At 40.7% G+C, this 21,935-nt stretch overlaps 1 protein-coding gene across 7 annotated transcripts in view; it reads left to right on the top strand.

The window, feature by feature from the left end:
- TECPR2 (tectonin beta-propeller repeat containing 2) overlaps positions 1 to 21,935 on the top strand; it is a 64,985-nt gene that overhangs the window by 28,763 nt on the left and 14,287 nt on the right. For 5 of the 7 annotated variants that reach the window (XM_043549911.1, XM_027825343.3, XM_037900981.1 and 2 more), the window contains 6 exons: positions 1,731 to 1,911; positions 3,228 to 3,369; positions 5,610 to 5,850; positions 8,627 to 8,716; positions 12,012 to 12,260; positions 17,972 to 18,120. In XM_043549911.1, coding sequence (XP_043405846.1) covers positions 1,731 to 1,911; positions 3,228 to 3,369; positions 5,610 to 5,850; positions 8,627 to 8,716; positions 12,012 to 12,260; positions 17,972 to 18,120 — 1,052 coding nt within the window. The remainder of the gene's footprint in view (positions 1 to 1,730; positions 1,912 to 3,227; positions 3,370 to 5,609; positions 5,851 to 8,626; positions 8,717 to 12,011; positions 12,261 to 17,971; positions 18,121 to 21,935) is intronic. The other 2 variants (XM_037900979.2, XM_043549913.1) reach the window with 1 other exon arrangement.

A 21,935-nucleotide genomic window follows, 5' to 3' on the forward strand; every position in this document is an offset into this window, starting at 1 on the left:
TAAGGATATTGTAATCAAGTAATCAAGATGTGATGATGAGACCCTGGGCAAGAGTTCTAGTTGTGTGGATGGAAAGGAAGGGCCCTATACAGAGAGAATAGCAAGATTTAGACACCGCCTGAATTTGAGGACCTAGAGGGAGGTTCAAGATGAAGATGGCATGCAGGTTATGGGCTTGAGTGACTAGAAGGATGGTGGTGTTGTCCACAGAGATTGAGAGGGGGCGTTTTGCAATAGGGAGACGACTAAGAGCTCTGTTTTAGCCATATTGAGCTTGAGCTGGTGGCTAGAAATCCACGGGAGAGGTCAGAAAGAGGCCTGTATTTTCATTTGTACATAAGAAGACAGGCTTGGAATAGAGAGATGGTGGCTGAATTTGTGTTTACACATGAGATTACAACCCATCTCTGCATAGACGGGGGAGAAGAGGGAGAACAAGGACAGAGTCCTGTGGAACAACCACAGAAAGTTGGAGTGGGGACGAGGGCCCTCAAAAGGACACTCTGAAGAAGTTATTTGAGAGTTAGGAGGGGAACCAGAAGAGGGCAGAGTCATGGAAGCCCGGGATAGGGGCCGGAATGACAGGATTTCCAAATGGCTATCACAATTCTGCCTTATCTTGCACTTAAAATTGATCATATTCTTTGTTCAGTTTTTTCATGTATATCTAATCTGTATGTGTAATAAAAAATTAAATATATATAAATTCTTTGTAATTGCTCTACTTGAGGAAACTTAAATATCCAGCATATTTTCAAGGATATCCTCCTTTTAAATTAAATTGTTAATGGGGTTGACTAGTTAGCAAAATCAAACAACTTGCCCAGGACCATGCACTACTGTTCAGCAGTGATAGTGATGGTGGCGAATGAGTTCGGTTCCATACACTGAGAGCTATGTGGAATTTTTAATGAGTATTTTCCTCTCCTGCTGGATGGTGCTTTAACGACAACAGCTTGCATTCTATCATTTGTGGATTCATAGATAGACTTAGATGCTAAAGTAAATCCTTCAGTGTCTCTCTCTTTTAACACAAAGCAACCAGGAAGAAAGACAGTAATTGCAGGGTGAGAATCATCCCATCTAACAATTGCACTGGGAACTTGTGCCCCAAAGTTAGAAGCTGACTACTATAACTTCCTTTTTGGTATCCCCTAGACTGATAGTCAATCAGCTACTTCTTGCTTCAGAAGCCTGAGAACTTGAGAAAAAGCTAGTTCTCTCTTGAGCCTTTCCCTCACAGACATGAAGATCAAATTTGTGTATAGTTCTGGACAGGAAGGTATGCAATCTGGAAGAATGGATGTCTAAATGTGTACAATAATTGTCTAACGTCTTTTGATATTACAAGATCTTTCACCTGTTGAATCATTTCAAGTCACTTCTAGTCTGTTTATTGATGACCATCTTATAAATGGAGATTCCTGATCCTGCTACTTGGAGGAGGGAAGGAGAGGAAACTGCAGAATGAGAATGGTGGGCTCTCCATGAAGTTACTAAACTGAAAATGTTTGAGTTAAATATTCTAGCTTGATGTACAATGTTTTGTTTGTTAACAAAGTATAAACTGAACATTTCTACACTAAATCTTAATAGTCAATGGAGAGTACAGTAAAGTGAATATACAAGAAAATGTTAACATGCTTGTTGAATTTTTCCCTTTGTACTCTAACTTACCTGATTTGACAACACAACTTAATTACTCCTTCTCTTCTTTGTTTTGTTTCCAGGCCTGAGTGTGGATCGTCCATGTGCCAGAGCAGTAAAGGTTGATTGCATGTATCCGCTATCTCAAGTTACATCCAGAAACAATGTCGTGTGGGCACTGACTGAGCAGCGGGTGCTTCTCTATCGAGAGGGAGTGAGCAGCTTCTGTCCTGAAGGAGAACAATGGAAGTGTGATATTGTCAGGTAATTGGGCAGTGTTTAATCAGAATGACAGAAAAGGTTGCTTTCGTTCCTGGGTATTTCATCTTATGGTAATTGAACCACTCATCTCTTGCTTATAAAGCATTTTGCATCCAAATTGTAATCCTTATGTTACTCTTATCAGTGCATCTTGTTATGTCACGCTTTAATCAGTCAGTGGGCAAAAAAGGACACTACTTGGAAGACATTTATTGGTGGTGAATGGGGGATGTTTAACAGAAGCGTGTATGGGAGGGAAAACAGGGAATTAATGAAATAGGCCTTTTTTAATACTAAATACTGTTTCGTTCGTTCATTTGTGCAATAATGGTGCTCCCATTATTTAAATTGGCTCTCCAAATATTTAATAGTTTATTTTTCAAGAGTACATGTATATGTTTACAGTTGACGTTGTCAGTCAGTCACTTACAAGACTAGAAGTTGCACTGGATATCTTACCCCCAAATTCACCTCAGATACACTGGGTAGTAGTATATTTTACTTCTGTATCTATTTTCACCAGAATTCCTGCTTTTTAGCTTTATCAGCAACAGACCAGTTTGTTATGCCTTTCTGATCCAGAGAGTAGTTACATCCTGTATTATATTGTAAAATGTAGGGAAATGTGTCCATTCTTGCATAAATCAATGCCATTTCTTTCCCAATAGGTAATTACTTTAACATTAGACTTTAAGATGACCTTTGTAATTGATTTTTTTTTTAAAGATTTGAGGGGGGGGGAACTAATGTTCAAATCTACAATTTGCATCCAATTATTACATCGAAGAAAGTTGAATGTCTTCTATGTAAATACACAAGACTGACTTATAAACCAGGTATACTGTGTGTTCTCAGACTTGACTTTTAGGACCGTTCAAATCAATGCAAATTGAGATTTCTGAGCTATTCTCGAAGGCAGATTGGAAGTGACTATCAGAATAGGATTGCCAACTTTAACTTTTGATTTTTAAAAATACTGTTTATAGTGATCAGTTTTCTCCGAGCTTAGACGTGTGATTGTTTCATACAAGAGGCTTTTGTAATCAAGGTCAACTTCTGTCCTTTATTGTATAGTCATAACCAGTTCAAGATTATGCTGTCCGTGCTCTTAATGTTCTAGTCACAATAGAGAGAAACAAAGTATAATAAAGTTTGTTACTGGATAACTTGGAGATGTGTTCAAAGACATGTGTTTTAATTTACACGTTGGTAGTACCATATGAAGAACTTCTTTTCCACTCTAGTTTCATATTCAATTTGAAGGTTTTAAGGAAGGTTTTAATGTGTTATGTATTTTAAAATGTCTTTTGCATTTGCAGTGAAATGCAAGCTTTGGAACCAGTGTGTATAACTCTTGGAGACCAACAGACGTTATGGGCTTTGGACATACATGGAAATCTGTGGTTCAGAACTGGTGTGGTTTCAAAGAAACCACAAGGAGATGATGACCATTGGTGGCAAGTATGTACTCCTTATTCAGCTTTCAGTAAAGTCCACCATTCCATCGTTGTGATGTTTTCTTGCAGGGACCCCGACCTAAAAATATCAAGAAATAATTGCTTGGAGGCTTACAAGCATTATTAATACACATGTAATGGAACCACCAGGCTGTGGGTGCTGAGGCCCCTTTTAAATCTGGTCCCTGAAAGGAGTTAAAAACATTCCAGTATCAGCCAGAGGAAAATTAAAACAGTGACAGGACAGTTTCCTTTAGCCAAATTTAAAAAAAAAAAAATGCAGGGAGGCTGCTTTCACCTAATCCAACTATTTCCAAAGCACACAGGGCTGCTTTCTTCAGCCACAGAGCCTGTGAGGGAAAATGATGACAAAAACAATTCTTACTGGGCTTATTCTCGGGAATCAGTATAGAATCCCTGATCATGTTGTTTACATCCTTACTTATTTTCTTGGGTCTTTGTTCCCCCGATCATCTCTGGAGGAGGCGGATTGTCCACTCGTCCGCCTGTCTTTCCTGAGTGATTTAGTCAAAAATATCTTCCCCTGTGTGTATATGGAATCTTATATTGGAGCAGCATGGACAACATGATTTTGAGATGACATCTAATTTAATCAGTAAGTTGTCTTACCTTCATGCACGTTCCCATAAAAGCAGGAATTGCCTCCTTTTTTGGAATGCTCCAAAGCATGGTTATATTTAGTTGCTTATAATGGAGCTTGGGCAATTAAACATATAAGGTGAGGGCTTCTAGGGAGCAGTTGCTGAAAGCCATTAACATGAATTCAAACAGCTCACGTGAGTCACATGGATAGTCTTCCTCTGGGGAAGCTAAATGAAGCTATATGAAGATCCAGGACTATATGCCAGGCTCCAGGACAATTTCAGAGGAGATTCTTTTTTTCCTCTCTGACCATTCCCCAAATGAGGGGACTTCAGGTGCAGCAGAGTTCTGCAGTACTTGAAATAGATAAAAATACTAAGAAATTTTGGGCAGGTGTTTGTTTTTGGTTAGTTGTTTTTTTGTTTTGTTTATATAGGAAGCTGTTATCTGTTATGTGATTCTGGTTTGTAATCAAGGCTCCTAAAACTTAAATCCATCAAAACTCAAGAGGAATCAAGCTTGTTTTTTCCTCCACTCACTCAGTAGAGAGGTTCCGGAGGTTCACTCAGGAACGTTGTTTCTGATACTCCTGAACCCTATGCAGAAGGCAGATGAGGCATCTTTTTATCATAAGCATAGTTTGACGTCTATATTTGGGGTGGCAAGGTGTGGGGGAGTGAGGCTTGGTGGGGGATCCAGGTGTGTGTGTGGGTGGGCCTCCATGGAGGATCCAGCTGTGGAGGGTGAGGCTAGATGGGGTAGGGATTCAAGTGTGTGGGAGCAGCTTGACAGGGAAGTCTGGGCATGGGGGGCTCAGTGGAGGAAGTTCTGGGTGTGTGTGCATGGAGGGGTCTGAATGCAAAAGGGTTTGGCAGATGTGGGGGGCAGCTCCTCAGACAGTGACCCCTTCCCTGCCCCCATGTTTGAGGAGTGATAGGGACAGGAACCGGGGGAGGGGTGCGGAGCTTCCTGCAACCTGGGAGGTTTCTTGGGGTGAATCTGACCTGGTGCCAACTGCTCCAGGGGAAGAGGAAGTCCTGTTTCTCTTCTCTCCCTTCTTTCCTCCCGGCCACCAGCAGCTGAGCCAGGTGCAGAATTCCAATTCCCCCAAGAGTAATTCACTCTGTCACTCAACTGGGCTATACACTGCACAGATGGTTGGGAAGCAGTTCAGCTGCCTGGCTCTCCTGGGTCACTGCTTTCTTGCCCTCCCCTTACATTGATCATGAGGGGGAAGCTTACCTGCTAGCAGAGAACACCTGGCTTCTCCCCCTCCCCAAAACATTCCTCCTTGCCCCCCATGGATGCTGAGGGGGAAGTGAGTGAGCACCAACACCAGGCGCTCTGTGCCTGCTGGTCAGTTTCCCCACGTGGATTGTGTGGTGAGTCAACGGGAGCTGCCCCCTGCACTCCCTTTACGCAGCCTATGTGGGCAAACTCATCGACTGTCATAGAGTGCCTTAAGTCACTGCTTTTGTCTGGCACGTTCCTCTGCAGGGGAGGAAGCAGGGCTAAGGGGAAAATATGGGCACTTCCCCGCATGCATCACCTGTGCAACATATCTAGTTTGCCATGCTTTTTATGGAAGGTCCTGTAACTCATCCCTAGTTTAACTGATTATCCAGAACATTTTTTTTCCAGGTAAGCATTACAGATTACGTCGTGTTTGACCAATGCAGCCTCTTCCAGACGATAATCCATGCTACCCACACAGTGGCAACAGCGGCCCAGGCTCCAGTAGAGAAGGTGGCGGAGAAACTTCGAATGGCATTTTGGTCACAGCAGCTTCAGTGTCAGCCAAGCCTTCTTGGAGTCAACAGTAGTGGGGTCTGGATCTCTTCAGGCAAAAACGAGTTCCATGTAGCAAAGGGAAGTCTAATAGGTTGGTGCATTTTTACACCTGTTGGGTTTTTTTTAAAAATCAAAGAAACTAACTAGCGCATCCACTCTGCACCCCTTACCATTCCCCTAGCCTACCCATGGTAAAATTCAGCCACAGCAAATTAAAGAGCAAGTTGCAAAAGCTTCCTTTCCTTAAACTAGAGTGGGGATGCAGACAGTAATGAGGGATGCTGTCTTAACATTTGGTGTGAGTAATTGCCCTTTTAAAAGTAGTACTGTGAGGAAGGCAAGTTTGGGAGCCTGTTGCTCAAGCTTGTTATGCTTTCCACAGACATACTGCTTCTTTCAGTGCATGCACCCATATCTTGAATTAAAAAGAGTTACATATTGATATCATGCACTATAGCACCTAGCACAATGGAGATTTGGTCCATAACTAGGGCTACTAGGTACTATGTTACCTATATATGGTGCTGTATACAAGTAATAATAATAATATAGTGATCACTTTGGGAAATGTGTTTAGGAAACTGAGCAATAGATTACTACTTATGATTCGATGAGAGAACATGCTGAGACAAGACAGTTAATGACTTTAGCCTGGCTGATGAATGTTGTAGCTCACGACTGATTTGGTCTACTGCCAGAAGCCTCTAACCTTTGTGCTCTCATTTCATGCAATCCTGGCTTCATCTGCAGGTCTAGGTGCATTTTCAGCTGAGTCTTCAAGCCATTCTGATTTGTTCTGTCAATGTACTGCTCTAAGTAGACTTTCCCTCTTTTGAAGGAACCAGGTGAAGAGTCCTGCTCAAACAGTAAAGTAATTTTCAAGAGGATTTCTCTAGACTTGTTGGAGGCTGCTTAGAGCTGTATTCTTTCTCTGTCCTTTTTAGAGAGATGTTCCTAAAGCTATATGACTAAACTTGGGTATAGAAACTGTCGTCTTATTCTACCAAAAAAGTTTACCTGATAGCCTTTTGATAGCAGCATATTAGCATAGTAGCCAAGTAATGCCAGATTAGCCACTCCTTTAGGATTCTCTTTCATTAGATGATGTGAAGGATTATGTAGTACTGTACCCAGTGTTTACACAGAGAATCTGTCAAAAAATATTCCTGTTTCTTCCCTGTGTGTGTGATTAGATTAAGATTTAAGAGTAGCTTTCATGATTCCTAAAGCACTAAACTAGATAGAAGTGCTTGACATGTATTTAAACAGGCATAAGAAAAGATTTGCAGAAAACTGATGCTGGAAAGCTTATTGGTTGACATCTAAGCCATCTGAAGAGATCTCTTCAGGTTGTGCAGATGTTTTTCTTTTAGATTTGTTTTACTTGTTGGGTTACTAATATTTTATACCGACTTTAAAGGGGAAACATCTGCATGGAATTGTATTTGTCTAATAAAAAAAGAATATTGTCTTCCCAATGAGAAGTGTGACTTGTTTGCTCTGCAGAACTTTCAGTTTGTGGATGGTACCCAGTCAGTTCAGTTTAGGTGAGATTTGGCCATAAGCGCAAGAAGTTAACATTGTTTTTGTCATTTAAGTGGGAATGGGCAACATACTGGCTTTTGCATTTCACAAGACTAATAAATGACTGGCATTGCTGATCACTAAGGCTGTGATTCTGGCACAGAGGTCGTGGAATTCACACATTCCGTGACTTTCCGCAGCCTTTGTGACTTGCGCAACATCCAGTGCAGCTGACCCCAGGGCCACCTGAGTAGCTGGCCCCAGGTCCAGCCACGTCAGCCGCTGTTGGAGCAGCCCTGGGGTGAGCTGCACTGGCTGCTGCTCAGACAGCCCTGGGTGGTTGGCCCCAGGGAGCGCCTGAGCAGTGGGCCGCTGGGGGCAGTCAGCCCCTGCCGCCGGAGCAAGGGCCCCCTAGAGCAGTGGAGCCGTAGGAGCAGCGATTTAGTCATAGGTGTTTATAGTAAAAGTCATGGACAGGTCATGGGCCGTGAATTTTTGTGTTTTGCTCGTGACCTGTCCATGACTTTTACTAAAAATACCCATGACTAAATCTTAGCCTTACCGATCATGTAAAGTTAATTATAGTTGTGTATCCCTGGAAGGGCAGAAGGTTGCAAGTAACAAACTTGGCATTTGATGGGAAAGAACATCCTTCTCACTTTTGTCTGTGACCTTTGTAAATCTAAACAAAGTATTTTGCTGAAGAGTCAGCACAACCTTCAGCTGTAAGTATTGGGTCAAAACTGCTGCTAGTGCTTAGAACAAAAGGTGACCTCTAACGGATCATTTCATGTAAGCTTGCAACAAAGGGGAACCTCCAAACTGGGGTGAGAAGCAGCAGATACAATCTTTGCACTAGATTTTAGTTCTATTTTGGACTTTAGATTTCGTTACTACGTGGTGTAATTCACAAATATAAATAGTTGCCAAATGTTTCAACATTGAACCTGAAAGTATCCCTGTTGCAATGATTTCTTCATCTATGTGCTGATTTGGTGTTCATCCATGATGATGTAACAAACTGTCTAGTGACATAAATGCACTTAATGAAAAATGGTGTGTGTGTGTGTGTGTGTGTGTGTGTTTTTAAACAAGAAAACAGTCTCTCAAACCTATGAGCATGAACTGGTGGGAAATCAATCTTAATAAATAGTCATTTGGTTTTATAATGTGTTTTGGCCACGGCAATATCAGATATTGATTAGAACAAATAAATTTAATAGTTGATTATAACAGAAATCCTCAGAACTTTTAAAAAATATTTCTAACAAAAGACTTTGTCATAACATTTAAGTTGCAAAGTGTGTGATTCATGGCGGTGAGTGTTTTGCTCTCTTTTTCAGGAACATATTGGAATAATATTGTGCCTCGAGGTACTGTTTCTGCCACAAAATGGGCTTTTGTGTTAGCTTCCACAGCTCCAACTAAAGAAGGTTAGTGAATCTTCAATATAAGCTTATACCATAATTAAACTGACTTCATGCATTAGAGTTGATAGCTGAAATGATACTAACAGGTTCCATAATGCAGAACTAATCCAGAGTTTTTGTCTATTGGTGTGCAGAAATCCCATATTTTTGGAACAAGCTAGAATTTCCTGCTGTCTAAGTTATTGGAGATAAATCATGGTGGGACTGCAGTGGAATGGCCTTGAGTAAGGTGTGCTGCTTTTTGAGCATCCTTACTGGCTCATGCAAGGAATAAAGTGTTTAGTGTCTTTTTGAAGTTATATATCCCTCATTTGGAGGGGTGCTGAGCCACTAAATGTGGAGGGAAAAACAAATATAGCTGTAATGGATGTGGTGTGCATAGATGCTAAGGAGTTGGTGGGATCAGTAGGTCTACCACCAAAGATCGGCAGGGAGGTAGGGGGAGTGGAGGCTTGGTAGCAAAACTCAATTTGAGGACTCGAGATTTTGTACTGACCTATTTATTTATTATGTCGTGTGGTGCCACAATATGCTAGACACTTTCCATACATTGGTGTCGTACAAGATGAATCCACAAATCCCACTGAGGTGCTTTAATGGATGAAGATGGGAGAAATTTAGTAATTCACATTTTCTCATCAACCATTTGGATTTTACCATATTTGTTCTTATTCTAATTTTGGCCCTCAATACCATATTTTATATTGGGTTTCTAATCTGTACACTTGCGGCTAATGATGACTCTTCGGTGCTAGGGAAGTCGATTCATTTAAAGCAGCACCACCCAGTTAGAGGGAAAGAGGCTAGGTAGCCTAACCTATTAGGTTATTGGAGTCAGTAACGCTCTCCAGCGAGTGAACTGACACCCCCTTCAGTTTTTGCCATCATCGTCACTGGAAGACTGCAGCATGGCATAAAAATAAAATAGGGTGGTTTCTTAAAAGTATTTTATTTATATACTTTCACCACAGCATCACCGATATAAACTGAGCCTCACCACCACTCCTGTGAGAAAGAAATATCTCCATTTTAGAGAAGGAGAAACAGAGAGAGAGAGAGAATAACTTGCTCCAAATCAATCAAGATCCTGTGTTTAGAACTGGGAATGGAACTCCAGATTTCCTGATTCTAGGTCCAGTGCCTTAACCACATCTTTCCTCTTTGTCTCTGGGACTGAAAAAAACTATTATTCTATTTTATTTTTAAAGCATAAATGTAACTTCTCTAAAAAACATATAAACTTTCCCTTAGTTGCATACATTTTGAAAGTAATCTGTCCAATATATTGTTAGGCAGGTGGGTGGATTCATGTTAAGGAAACACTTCTGAAATATTTAAGGTGCTTAAGGCCTTATCTGTATTTGCCTCAGTTTCCGCCATTCATGACCAGCCACCAGTAGACAAAGTAAGCTGTAATTTGCAGTTTACTGTATATCAAGCAGAAAACTGCCATGGTGCAAATTGTGGTTGGTTGGTTGGTTTGTGTTTTTCAAGTGATGCCCAGAGATACTCCACTTCAGGTGTTGGTGCATCTCAGTGCCTTTGACTGGAGAATTTCAGCATGCACGATCCCAGTCTTGCAGCACCATTGACACCTCATCTAGCATGCACACAACCTGACCCCCTCAGTTCCTTTTCAACCATCCTGAGATGGCGTTCCCAGAAGTGTCATGAAGTTAGCTCACTTAACGTTAAAATTGTTTACTAGCATAGTTTTAGCTTACCAGTTCGGTTACTTAATCTTAATACTCAAAGCAACAAATTTGAGGGCTTGGTCAAGGATCTGAATGAACTTCCCCACTCTACAGAGCTGATGACACCATCCATCTTCCGTTTCAGGGATTGTCTGACTCCCTTTTACTCAACGTGGTCTTCCATCATCACTGACAAGTGAACCCTAGAAATCATACACACGGGCTACTTGATTCCCTTTACTTCCCTCCCTCCTCGTCCCTGTTCAGGGACCCTTTTCATGGGCACCTTCTAACAAGTAAACTGTCTTCTACACTTAAGTGCTGTGGAACAAGGTCCTCCACAACATGGGGAAGGGTTTTTACTCCCATTACTACTTAACCCAAAAGAAAAATGGAGGATGGAGGCCTATCCTAGAACCTGTCTGCAATACCACAGATTACCACTGGCTTCCACCAGCCTTGGTTAACAACTGGCATAGTGACTCCCCAGCCCCAGCTTTTCCCAGAAACATAAGTTCTGAAATGTCCAGCCCTGTCCTGGAACAGTCAGAGGGATATTAAGGTCCATTGTCCCTTTAAGGAGTCAATATTCAAGAGTTTTCTGCTTTAACTGGAGTTACCAAACACTTCAGTTTAAATAAAGCACTGGATTGGTTTAGATTTAAAATAAAGCAAGTTTATTAATGAAAGAAGGTAGGATTTTAAGTGTGTTCATGTATGAGAGAGAATCGTTACCAGCAAATAAAAATGAAAACATGCGTCTAAAATTTAACCTAGCATGTTTTTGTTCAAGGCTTTGTTTAAGATGGCCTCCTTCACCCACAGTCTTCCAGCAAGATGGTGACTGATCCACTCCTTGGTCAGGATCACTCCCAGAGGCCCAAAAGTGCACCTTTGTTGTCTTGGGTGAAAGAGAAAACTTGGTTTTCTGCCACTTTCTTCTATAGTCCAATGAACCTTTGAAGTGGATTATTCTGAAGGTTACCCCTCAAAGTAAAGTTTATCCAAACAGTGAGGAAGGCAACATGCAGTCTGGTGGTGAAGGAGGTTCTGTGCTCTTTGGTCTCCCACTTGTTCACTAAAATGCAAATTATTCTGTTTCCTGCCTTCTCCTCCTCCTGCTATCTTGAGGACCTGTTTACTACTTATATGTAAATTGAGGTAAACACACACATTCCTTTGTTTAGGATAGGCCTGTTTAGCAACTTTTGCTTAGGCAGGAGCATCTGGTTTTGAACAAGTGCTAATATCATACAGGGGAAAAACCAAAGCAGCAATTGAATTTGGGAGAAGAGATTGCAAGCAATGTAGGACGACAGAAAGAAGTGGTCTCAGGGGTGTGGGTGTGGATATGTAAAAACACTAATTTTTACTCTCAAATAAAGTGTTAAATACTCAACACTTCTGAAAATCAGGCCACTTATTTTAGATGCCTAAATCTAGGAATTTAGGTTAGAAAATCTTGACCCAAGAATACGTTTCAGAAGACTGATAGTTTACCATTAAGTGCTGAGCGCATTTAAAAACAGAGTGAAGCAACTATGTAAGTTTTAGAGAGTGGATTAAGAGTGATTTTAACAATAACACACACGTTCTCTCCATAGGAAGCTTTCTGTGGCTATGCCAAAGCAACAAGGATCTGTTTTGTGTCAGTGATCAGAATCCTCAGTTCCATCCTTCTTCAGTTCAGCTACCGCCTGATGCTGAAATGGTGTGTTATTCAGCCTGCCAGGATGCCATATGGGGTTTGGATAAACAAGGACAGATCTTTATCCGAACACTTTCACCAAGTTGCCCAGCTGGGATGCACTGGACAAAACTGGACCTTTCTCAGCTAGGTATGGCTTTTTGTGGTAAGCGAAAAGACTCAACTTATTTTTAAGCAAACAGGTTTTATAAAGGTTTCAGAGTAGCAGCCGTGTTAGTCTGTATCCCCAAAAAGAAAAGGAGTACTTGTGGCACCTTAGAGACTAACCAATTTATTTGAGCATAAGCTTTCGCGGTGCCGCAAGTACTCCTTTTCTTTTTAGGTTTTTAAAAATAATTCTGCTGCATTTTTCATTGGCTTTGCGAATACCAATTTAAATTTTAAGATTTATTGAATTTAATAACACCTGAAAATAACTGCTGTATTAGTAAAGATGTAGAATTTTCCAACTTTATCAAATGTCAGAAAAAATCCCAGGGTTTTCCAATAGCTGGCATGCTTTTAGATAGCCTTTTGCTATGAAGGTAGTATTAAGTGTTCACTGTTCACTTGATGGTATTTTGTAAAGGGTATTTTTTGTTTTGTTTTTATGTCTGTCTGATCTTGTCGGGCAAAGCAGTCAGTACTTGGGTGGGAGTCCTTCAAGGAAACCTGTTTCAGAAAGCAGCACTAGTGATTCAGTTGGTGGTGGTCTTCTGTTCAAGTTGATACTGAACTTATGCCTCAGCATGACATTGGGGGAATGTAGTGCTGCTGAAGTTGCTGTCTTTGGTTGGATAAGACATAAAATCCTAGTCCTTGACTGCTTGTGGTCATTAAAACATTCTCCCAATATGACACTCTCCATAAGCAGTGGGGTATCCTGGCTGCTTAGCAGTTTAGCCAATTTATTCTACATGTATATTTCTTTGATAGTCTCTCTCAGTTGGCTATGTCTTTACTTCCTGTCCTAAAGTCTTTAATGTTGTGCACTGTTCATTAGCTGCCACACTATATTGTATGCAAGTCTCCTGGAGACAAGTGAATTGATTCATTCAAAAGTGACATAATTGAATGAAGTCCTTTCTAACATCACTTCCAAATTGGCTCTTAACTTCACATTTCCTTTGGGACGAAATTTTCTGCATTTGGCATAAGATCAAAGGTGAATTTTTTTAAAGTTGGATCAAAATTGGTTCAGCTGGTTTTAAGCTAGGCAAACATAAGCAGCAGACTTCATTTTCTATAACATAATTATATAAACAGTTAACATTTTTAATCTTCATATTAAAAAAAATCAGTCATAAATTATGCACAGAAAAAACATTGTCCATGTTTAAAGCTTCAAGTTTTCAGCCTGGAATATGACTTTTTTTTTTTTTTTTTTTTTTTAAATTGGACTGGCTACCAGCTGCCAAGATGTCTTAAATTTGAATGCCTCTCAGGCTGTTGCACATTCTCTGGTTCATGAGTGAGGTCACTAACAGGCTCCCTCACTTGCCTAGCAGGGCTTGGACCACTTTTGTAGTCATGATTATTATTTTCTAGCAGTCTAGGTGGTGATATTTCAATTTCATGGTTAATACCTAGCTGTTATAGCTTTTCCGTCAGTAAATGTCGAGCACTTTACAAAGGAGGGGTAAGTATCACTATCCTCCCTTTACTGAAAGGGAAACTGAGACACAGTGGTGAAGTAACTTGCCCAAGATCACCCAGCAGACTTGGAGCAGAGCTTGGAATAGAACTTAAGTCTCCTCAGTCCCACTCTGTTGCTACATACAGTAGCCCACGCTGCACTCGATCTGTTTTGGTACATTTCTTACTTCTCAGATATCCAGGACTTAAATGACATATTAGATGTAAATCATGTGGTGGTGGTGGTGGGGGATCAGGGAGGTTTGAAGTAGAAGACTCCAGACTATACTAAGCAAATAATTCTCTAGCATGAGCAACCTGTCTTTGGGAGCCAGTGAGCAGGGAGAGGGCTAGAGAATGGACACTAAAATGTAAATTGGCTTATGAGCTGGGAGTCATTTCAGTCATTGCTACAATATGTAAACTCCTGAAAAGACTACAGGAACTCTCATGATGGGTCAGGAGTATTTAAACTGGTATTTTTCTTTCTTGACATACATTGGTGGCTGCATAGAAAGTTTGATTAGTTATATCTTTACAGTGAATTATAGATGTTATTGTAGTGTATCTTACAATAGTTGTAATGCACTATATGTGGGTTAACTGACTCAAATTACCATAAATACCTTCTAGTATTGATTTCTATAAACAGTATTCCCAAATAGTTGACATACAGTTTAAGGATTAAGACAGTGGTCTCCAACCTTTTTAAGCCCAAGATCACTTTTTGAATTTAAGGGCAACCCAAGATCTACCCCACCCCTTCTCCAAAGCCCTGTCCCGTTCACTCCATCCCCTCCTCTCCGTCGCTTGCTCTCCCATACCCTCACTCACTTTCACCGAGCTCAGGTAGGGGGTTGAGGTTTGGGAGAGGGTGCGAGCTCTGGCCTGGGACTGAGGGGTTTGCAGTGTGGGAGGGGGCTCTGGGCTGAGCTTGGGGTGGGGTTTGGGGTGCAGGGGAGAGTGCTGGATGAAAGCTCTGGGAGGGAGTTTGGGTGTAGGAGGGAGCTCTGGGCTGGGGCAGAGTGTTGGGGTGCAGGAGGGGATACAGGGTGCTGGCTCTTGGAGGGGGTCAGGGCTGGGGCAGAGGGTTGGGGTGCAGGAGGTGGTACGGGGTGCTGGCTCTGGGCTGGGGCAAGGGTTCGGGGTGCTGGCTCCGGGAGGGCCTGGGGTGTAGCCTCCCGCCGGGCAGCACTTACCTCCGGCAGCTACCAGTTGGCAATGCAGCATAGCTCAGCTAAGGCAGGCACCCTGCCTACCCCGGCCCCACGCCACTCCCGGAAGGGGACAACGTCCCCCTGCGGCCCCTGTGGGAGAGGGACGGGGGGCATGTGGCTCCACGTGTTGCCCCTCTCTGCAAGCACCGCCCCCACAGCTCCGCATGGCCGCAGCTCCCCATTCCCGGCCAGTGGGAGCTGTGGGGGCAGTGCTTGCAGAAAGGGGCAGCATGTGGAGGGAGACCCCTGTACCCCTGCCTGTGGAGCCACACTGGCCACTTCTAGGAGTGGTGTGGTGTGGGGCTGGGCTGGCAGGCAGAGAGCCTGCCTTAGCAGCAGCCCCACTACACCGCCAGAGATCGTGATCGACTGGGAGATCCTCTAGGATTGGCCAGTCGATCGTGATCGACCGGTTGGTGACCACTGGATTAAGAAATGATTCTGTTACAGATCATTTATCCATTGGGAGGGGGAAAAGGCAAAAAAATCATTGACCGTAGCTGATTGGTGCAATAAAACATCTTACATCATCTTGTTACCATTTTGGGACACAGTCCTTCAATTTAATGTATTCAGGTCCATCTCTGCAGTCAGTGGGGCTCTGTGCAGGCACAGCAATGCATCCACATGCAGTGATTTATTGAATCAGGTCTTTAGCTTGTTACATTGTGGCCCAAGAAATTTAATAACTATAATAAAATAATTATTGTCAAATCTTGATGCCAAATTTTATTCCTGGAAAAGTTTTAAAAGTGGTAAACTGTCTTGAAACATTCATATAACTGTTGTAAAAAGAGATGCAGACTTTGGAATTGGATGAGCATGTTCCCAGAATAAATGCTGAAATATTTTGTATTATGTCAGTTTCACCTTTCTCCAGTCCCTATACTATGTACTGTAGAATAGTATCTGGTAAATTGTTTTGATTAAGGTTTACACTATCAGTGTCAAGGTTTCTAAATACAGTAGAATGACCTTTACAATTCAACAATAAACAATGTATCTGAATCACGCATAGAGATACCTCTGTCCTCTTTTGTGGATGAATGGTGGTTAGCATGACCTTTCCCTAAGGTAAAAGCAATAAGAGGGGAGGAAAAAAAAAAAGCTGAAAATGTTTACGTAATGTTTGTATTTTGGAATGTCATATTCTACTTTAGAGGTTAGTAATACCAGCAATGCCATGTAAGTGACATATGACTCCATGTTTGAGTGAGCTGATGCTTATTTGGATCAAAACATTTAAACAGCTGAGATATCACGTGACAAAACTATTACTGTTTGTAGTGTTGTAGCCATGTTGGTCCCAGAATGAGAGAGACAAGGTGGGAGAGGTAATATCTTTTATTTATTCTTCAGCTCTCTAGAATTTGAAAGTTTTGTCTTTTTCACCAACAGAAGTTGGTCCAATAAATATATTACCTTACCCATCTTCTCTCTCATAAAACTATTGCTGTCAGACATACTTTGTGCTGCAAGGAGTAATGAGGCTTTATTTAAATAGTAACTTTGTAGCTGTATGTCAGACCTCTAACTGCTGTAGAAATTTGTGCTCCTTGCTATAGAATTTTGAACTCTGATTATTTTTAAAATAAAGGAGTTTAGAAATAAGCCGTAAAATCTTTCCTTTGAGCCAATAAGCAAAAACAGTTAAATACCAAATAGTCTTGATATAGGAATGAATCCATTCACCATTATAACAAACTAAAAGTTAAAGCTGTATAGAGCTAGTGTCTTTTTTTCTACAATGTATTGCTAAAAGCTTGTAGAATCTGTACTCAGATAAATGCTATACGCATACAATTTAAGGGATACTTTTCACTTTGATTAGAAGATGCAACTTTATTATGTGATGTGCTTTATGAAGAGTTGGTTGCCAGATTTCACTTCCCCCAAGTGAACATTATGTCCAATAACAGGTATCCCAAACAGTGAACATTTAATAAACCAGTGAGATTTATTCTCAGATTCTTTAGTTTGGCATCTGACCGAAGCATTCAGTATACAGCCTAACAGCATTGTTAGTTCATCTCTTCCACTACTTAACATTGTGCATGCCTTCCTAACATTAGAAAAAAATCCAAATGTTAACTGTAAAGGATAGTATGGATGTTTTTAAAAGTAAATGAATAAAAGAGTAAGAATTCTCAAGATCACAGCATTTCAGTCTACAGTATCATATAGGCTTTCTTTCCCATCCTTGTAAATCACAGACATTTCACAGCTTAATTTGATGGGTATTTGTAATCCGGTTGTAAAAGAGAGAATAAAATTAAGAACTCTGGAACACACTTGTTTCAGAGCTGTATGCCTTCATGTTGCTTGTTTTTACGTAGGATTAAAGCATTGATAGGAGTTTTCTTGTGACCACTATAAAATAAGGAAGTTGTGTGACACAAATAGGGAGACACTTTTCAAATAGGTTTTATACTCAACACAAGTAATGAAGGCATGTTAACCTTGAAATGTTAACCCACCCTTTGCATTTTCTGGTAACATTTACTATGTTCATTGCTGACATGTATTTATAGACCTAGACCATTAAGATTCTATAAGCATGACTAGCTACAGAAGAGAGTTCACTTTAGGTCGCATGAGAGTTTCTCTCTCTAAGCATAGAAAAAAACTATATTTCATATGGTTTCTGCCTCTTACTCCCTGGTGACGATAATCATTTGAATTGCAGTGTTCTCTAGCAGCAGCGATAGAATATTATGCACTGTCAAAATGTTGTTGATCAATGGCAGGATACTGCATGAAATAGGCCGTTTTAGACAGATGAGAAAAAATCACTAGAATAAATGCATGAAATGTAAATGAGATCTTAATTTTCCCCCCATTTGCTTTATAGTTAGGCTGGAGTTGTATGCAAATGTTCTCGATTATACTGATAACTTCTCTGACTGTTTGTTAGTTTTTTAGAAATATTTCTGTAAAATTAAACTTCAAATTCTACAGTGGAGATTATTAGTTGAATTAATAATTTGGCATTATCTTTTTTAACAGTCTCTTTCTTCATCATTAGGAGCTATAAAATTGACCAGTTTGGCATGTGGAAATCAGCACATCTGGGCCTGTGATACTAGTGGCGGCGTTTACTTCCGTGTAGGAACTCAGCCTCTAAACCCAAGTTTGATGCTTCCTGCGTGGATAATGATTGAGCCACCTGCACAGGTAAAACAGTCAATCATAACTTTTTAAATGTGATAATTTAGCAATCTGCCTTGAAAATCAAGGAACTTCAACACTTTCCTTTCTGAAAAGATGATAGATGGAGGACCTAAAAAAGTCTGAATTTAAGAACATAAAAATTGCCGTACTGGGTCAGACTAATGGTCCATCTAGCCCAGTATCCTCTCTCTGACAGTGGCCAGTACTAGAGCTTCAGGGGAAGTGTACAGAACAAGGCAGTTGGGGTGATCCAACCCTGTCTTCCCCTCCCAGCTTCTGGCAGCATGAGGTTGCATCCCTGACCATCTTAGCTAATAGCCATCAATGGACCTATCCTCCATGAACTTACCTAGTTATCTGTTTTGTTTTTTTGTTTTTTTTCGCCACCCAGTTATACTTTTGGCCATCACACATCCCATGACAATGAGATCCAAAAGTTAATTTTGAGTTGTGTGAAAAAGTACTTCCTCTTGTTTGTGTTTGTCATAAATATAAAGGGAAGGGTAAACCCCTTTAAAATCCCTCCTGGCCAGAGAGAAACTCCTCTCACCTGTAAAGGGTTAAGAAGCTAAAGGTAACCTCGCTGGCACCTGACCAAAATGACCAATGAGGAGACAAGATACTTTCAAAAGCTGGGAGGAGGGAGAGAAACAAAGGGTCTGTGGGTCTGTCTATATTCTGTCTTTGCCGGGGATAGACCAGGAATGGAGTCTTAGAACTTTTAGTAAGTAATCTAGCGAGGTACATGTTAGATTATGATTTCTTTAAATGGCTGAGAAAAGAATTGTGCTGAATAGAATAACTATTTCTGTCTGTGTATCTTTTTTGTAACTTAGGGTTTTGCCTAGAGGGGTTCTCTATGTTTTGAATCTAATTACCCTGTAAGGTATCTACCATCCTGATTTTACAGGGGGGATTTCTTTATTTCTATTTACTTCTATTTCTATTAAAAGTCTTCTTGTAAGAAAACTGAATGCTTTTTTCATTGTTCTCAGATCCAAGGGTTTGGGTCTGTGGTCACCTATGCAAATTGGTGAGGCTTTTTATCCAACATTTCCCTGGAAAGGGGGGGTGCAAGTGTTGGGAGGATGGTTCATTGTTCTTAAGATCCAAGGGTCTGGGTCTGTAGTCACCTAGGCAAATTGGTGAGGCTTTTTACCAAACCTTGTCCAGAAAGTGGGGTGCAAGGTTTTGGGAAGTATTTTGGGGGGAAAGACGTGTCCAAACAGCTCTTCCCCAGTAACCAGTATTTGTTTGGTGGTGGTAGCGGCCAGTCCAAGGACAAAGGGTGGAATATTTTGTACCTTGGGGAAGTTTTGACCTAAGCTGGTAAAGATAAGCTTAGGAGGTTTTTCGTGCAGGTCCCCACATCTGTACCCTAGAGTTCAGACTGGGGGAGGAACCTTGACAGTGTTAAACCTGCTGCCTGTTAATTTCATAGGGTGATGCCTGGTTTTTGTATTGTGGGAAAGGGAAAATAACACTCCCTCCCCCCCCTTTCATAATTTTATAGATCACTATCATATCCCCTCTTAGTAGTCTCTTTTCTAAACTTGTTTCATTCTTTCCTGTCTTATCCAACGCCTTAGAATTGTGATCAGCAAGAAGACTAGATTAAGTGCTATAAAATCTTGAACAGTGGTTTTCTAGACTTCTGCCTGTTCCATTTTGTAGTTTCTACACTTCTAAAAGTTACAAAACATTTTCAAAGCTGTCGATACCTTTGCCCTAACGGAGCTGCTATATAAGGCCGTTGACTAGACTGGTCAGAAATTTCTCTTTGTGGTATGATTTGACTATAGCAAATACAGAGAGCCTTTCATTGTATTGCTTATATATAGTACAAAGATAACACTACACTATATCATGTGTCCAGATATACAGTTATAGAATGTTTATGAAATATAAATGCAAATTTAGTGTTTCAAAGACACCTAGTCTAAAGAAATAATAAAGTAGACATAGAATTACAAAATAAACAGAGAAAAGCAATTCACCTACTAATCTCTACTCTGCTTTATAACAAAGACGTTACGGAGAGAAGAAGGTGGAATGAAGTTACCATGTTTAAACCAAATTTTTCATTTAATCTCTGGCTATCATTGAAGGGGAAGGATTTACCTAATTAGATGGCTACTATTTGACCATTTTGTGAACCGCCATCTGCTTTCTTTAATTGGCAGATGAGTACTGCTGAAGTTCATGTAACTGGCTGTAAATGGTCTCTTGTAGTCTGAGTTAGTGAATCCTGAAGGGTTTTCTACATTTCCTCTAAGCAATCTACTTTTAACAATCATAAGCTCCTTGGGGCAGGCACATGCTTTTTGTTTTGTTTATACTATACCTAGCACAATGGGGTCCTGGTCCATGATTAGGGCTCCTAAGCACACAGGAGAACAAACAACAAATCTACATACTTTTGTCTGGTCTTTCAACTTGACTTTATCACCAGCAGAAAACTTACCCATTTTAGCACAGTTAGAATTCTAAGATAATTTTCTGCACAAATGTTAAAAATCTATGACCGATTCACATTTCATTGTGTATCGTAACCAATCCTTAAAACTGCCTTAGAAGAAACATTACTGTAAACAGTGAGAGGTAAAGTTTGCAGATAATACAAAATTGCTCAGGATAGTTGAGTCAAAAGCTGACTGCAAAGATCTACAAAGGGGTCTCTCAAACTGTGTGATTGGGCAAGAAAATGGCAGATTAAATTCAGTGTCGATCAATGCACGGTAATGCACATGGGAAAACACAATCCCAACTATGCATACAAAATTATTGGGTCTAAATTAGCTGTTACCACTCATGAAAGGGATCTTGGAGTCATGGCAGATAGTTATCTCAAAACATCTGTTTTATGTGCAGCAGCAGTCAATAGAGCTAACAATGTTAGGAACCACAAGGAAATAGATAATAAGACAGAACATATAATGCCACTATATAGATCCATGGTATGCACACACCTTGAATACTGTGAAATTTTGGTCACCCCATCTCAAAAAAGACTTATTAGAATTGGAAAAAGTACAGAGAAGGGCAACAAAAATAACTGGGGTATGGAACAGCTTCCATATGAGGAGAGGTTAGAAATACTGGTACTGCTCATCTTAGAAAAGAGACGACTAAAGTGGAATATGATAGAAGTCTCTAAAATCATAAATGGTGTGGAGAAAGTGACTGTTTACTCCTTCACGTAACCCAAGATCCAGGGGTCACCCAATGAAATTAATAGGCAGTAGGCTTAAAATAAACATAAGGATGCACTTTTTCATACAATGCACAGTCAACCAGTGGAACTCATTGCTAGGGGATGCTGTGAAGGCTAAAAGTATAACTGAGTTAAAAAAAGAATTAGATAAGTTCAAGAAGGATAGGTCCATCAAGGGCAATTATCAAGATGGTCAGGGACACAACGCCATGCTCTGGGTGTCCCTAAGCATCTGACTGCCAGAAACTTGAACTGAACAATAGGGGATGGATCACTCAATAATTACTCTGGTCTGTTCATTCCCTCTGAAGTATCTGGCACTGGCCACTGTCAGAAGACCGGATACTGGGCTAGATGAACCATTGGGCTGACCCGGTAAGGCTGTTCAACGTTTTTGCAAAGTTTCTGCAGAACAAAATAACATTGGCTGATTCCATTTCTTTCAAGTACCTTCCTGGTTCTTTAATATTGGTTCTTGCTTAGTCTCTTTGCAGATGAAGTAGAAACATGATTGACTCACTGGTACTAATCCTCAGGTATTTTGACCTTTTTATCAAAAAGACAAAAGAAACAAAATGACACTCTAAGGTTAAGCATGTAGCAT

This window comes from Chelonia mydas, chromosome 6 (genome assembly GCF_015237465.2).
Source record: "Chelonia mydas isolate rCheMyd1 chromosome 6, rCheMyd1.pri.v2, whole genome shotgun sequence".
Taxonomy (NCBI): domain Eukaryota; kingdom Metazoa; phylum Chordata; order Testudines; family Cheloniidae; genus Chelonia; species Chelonia mydas.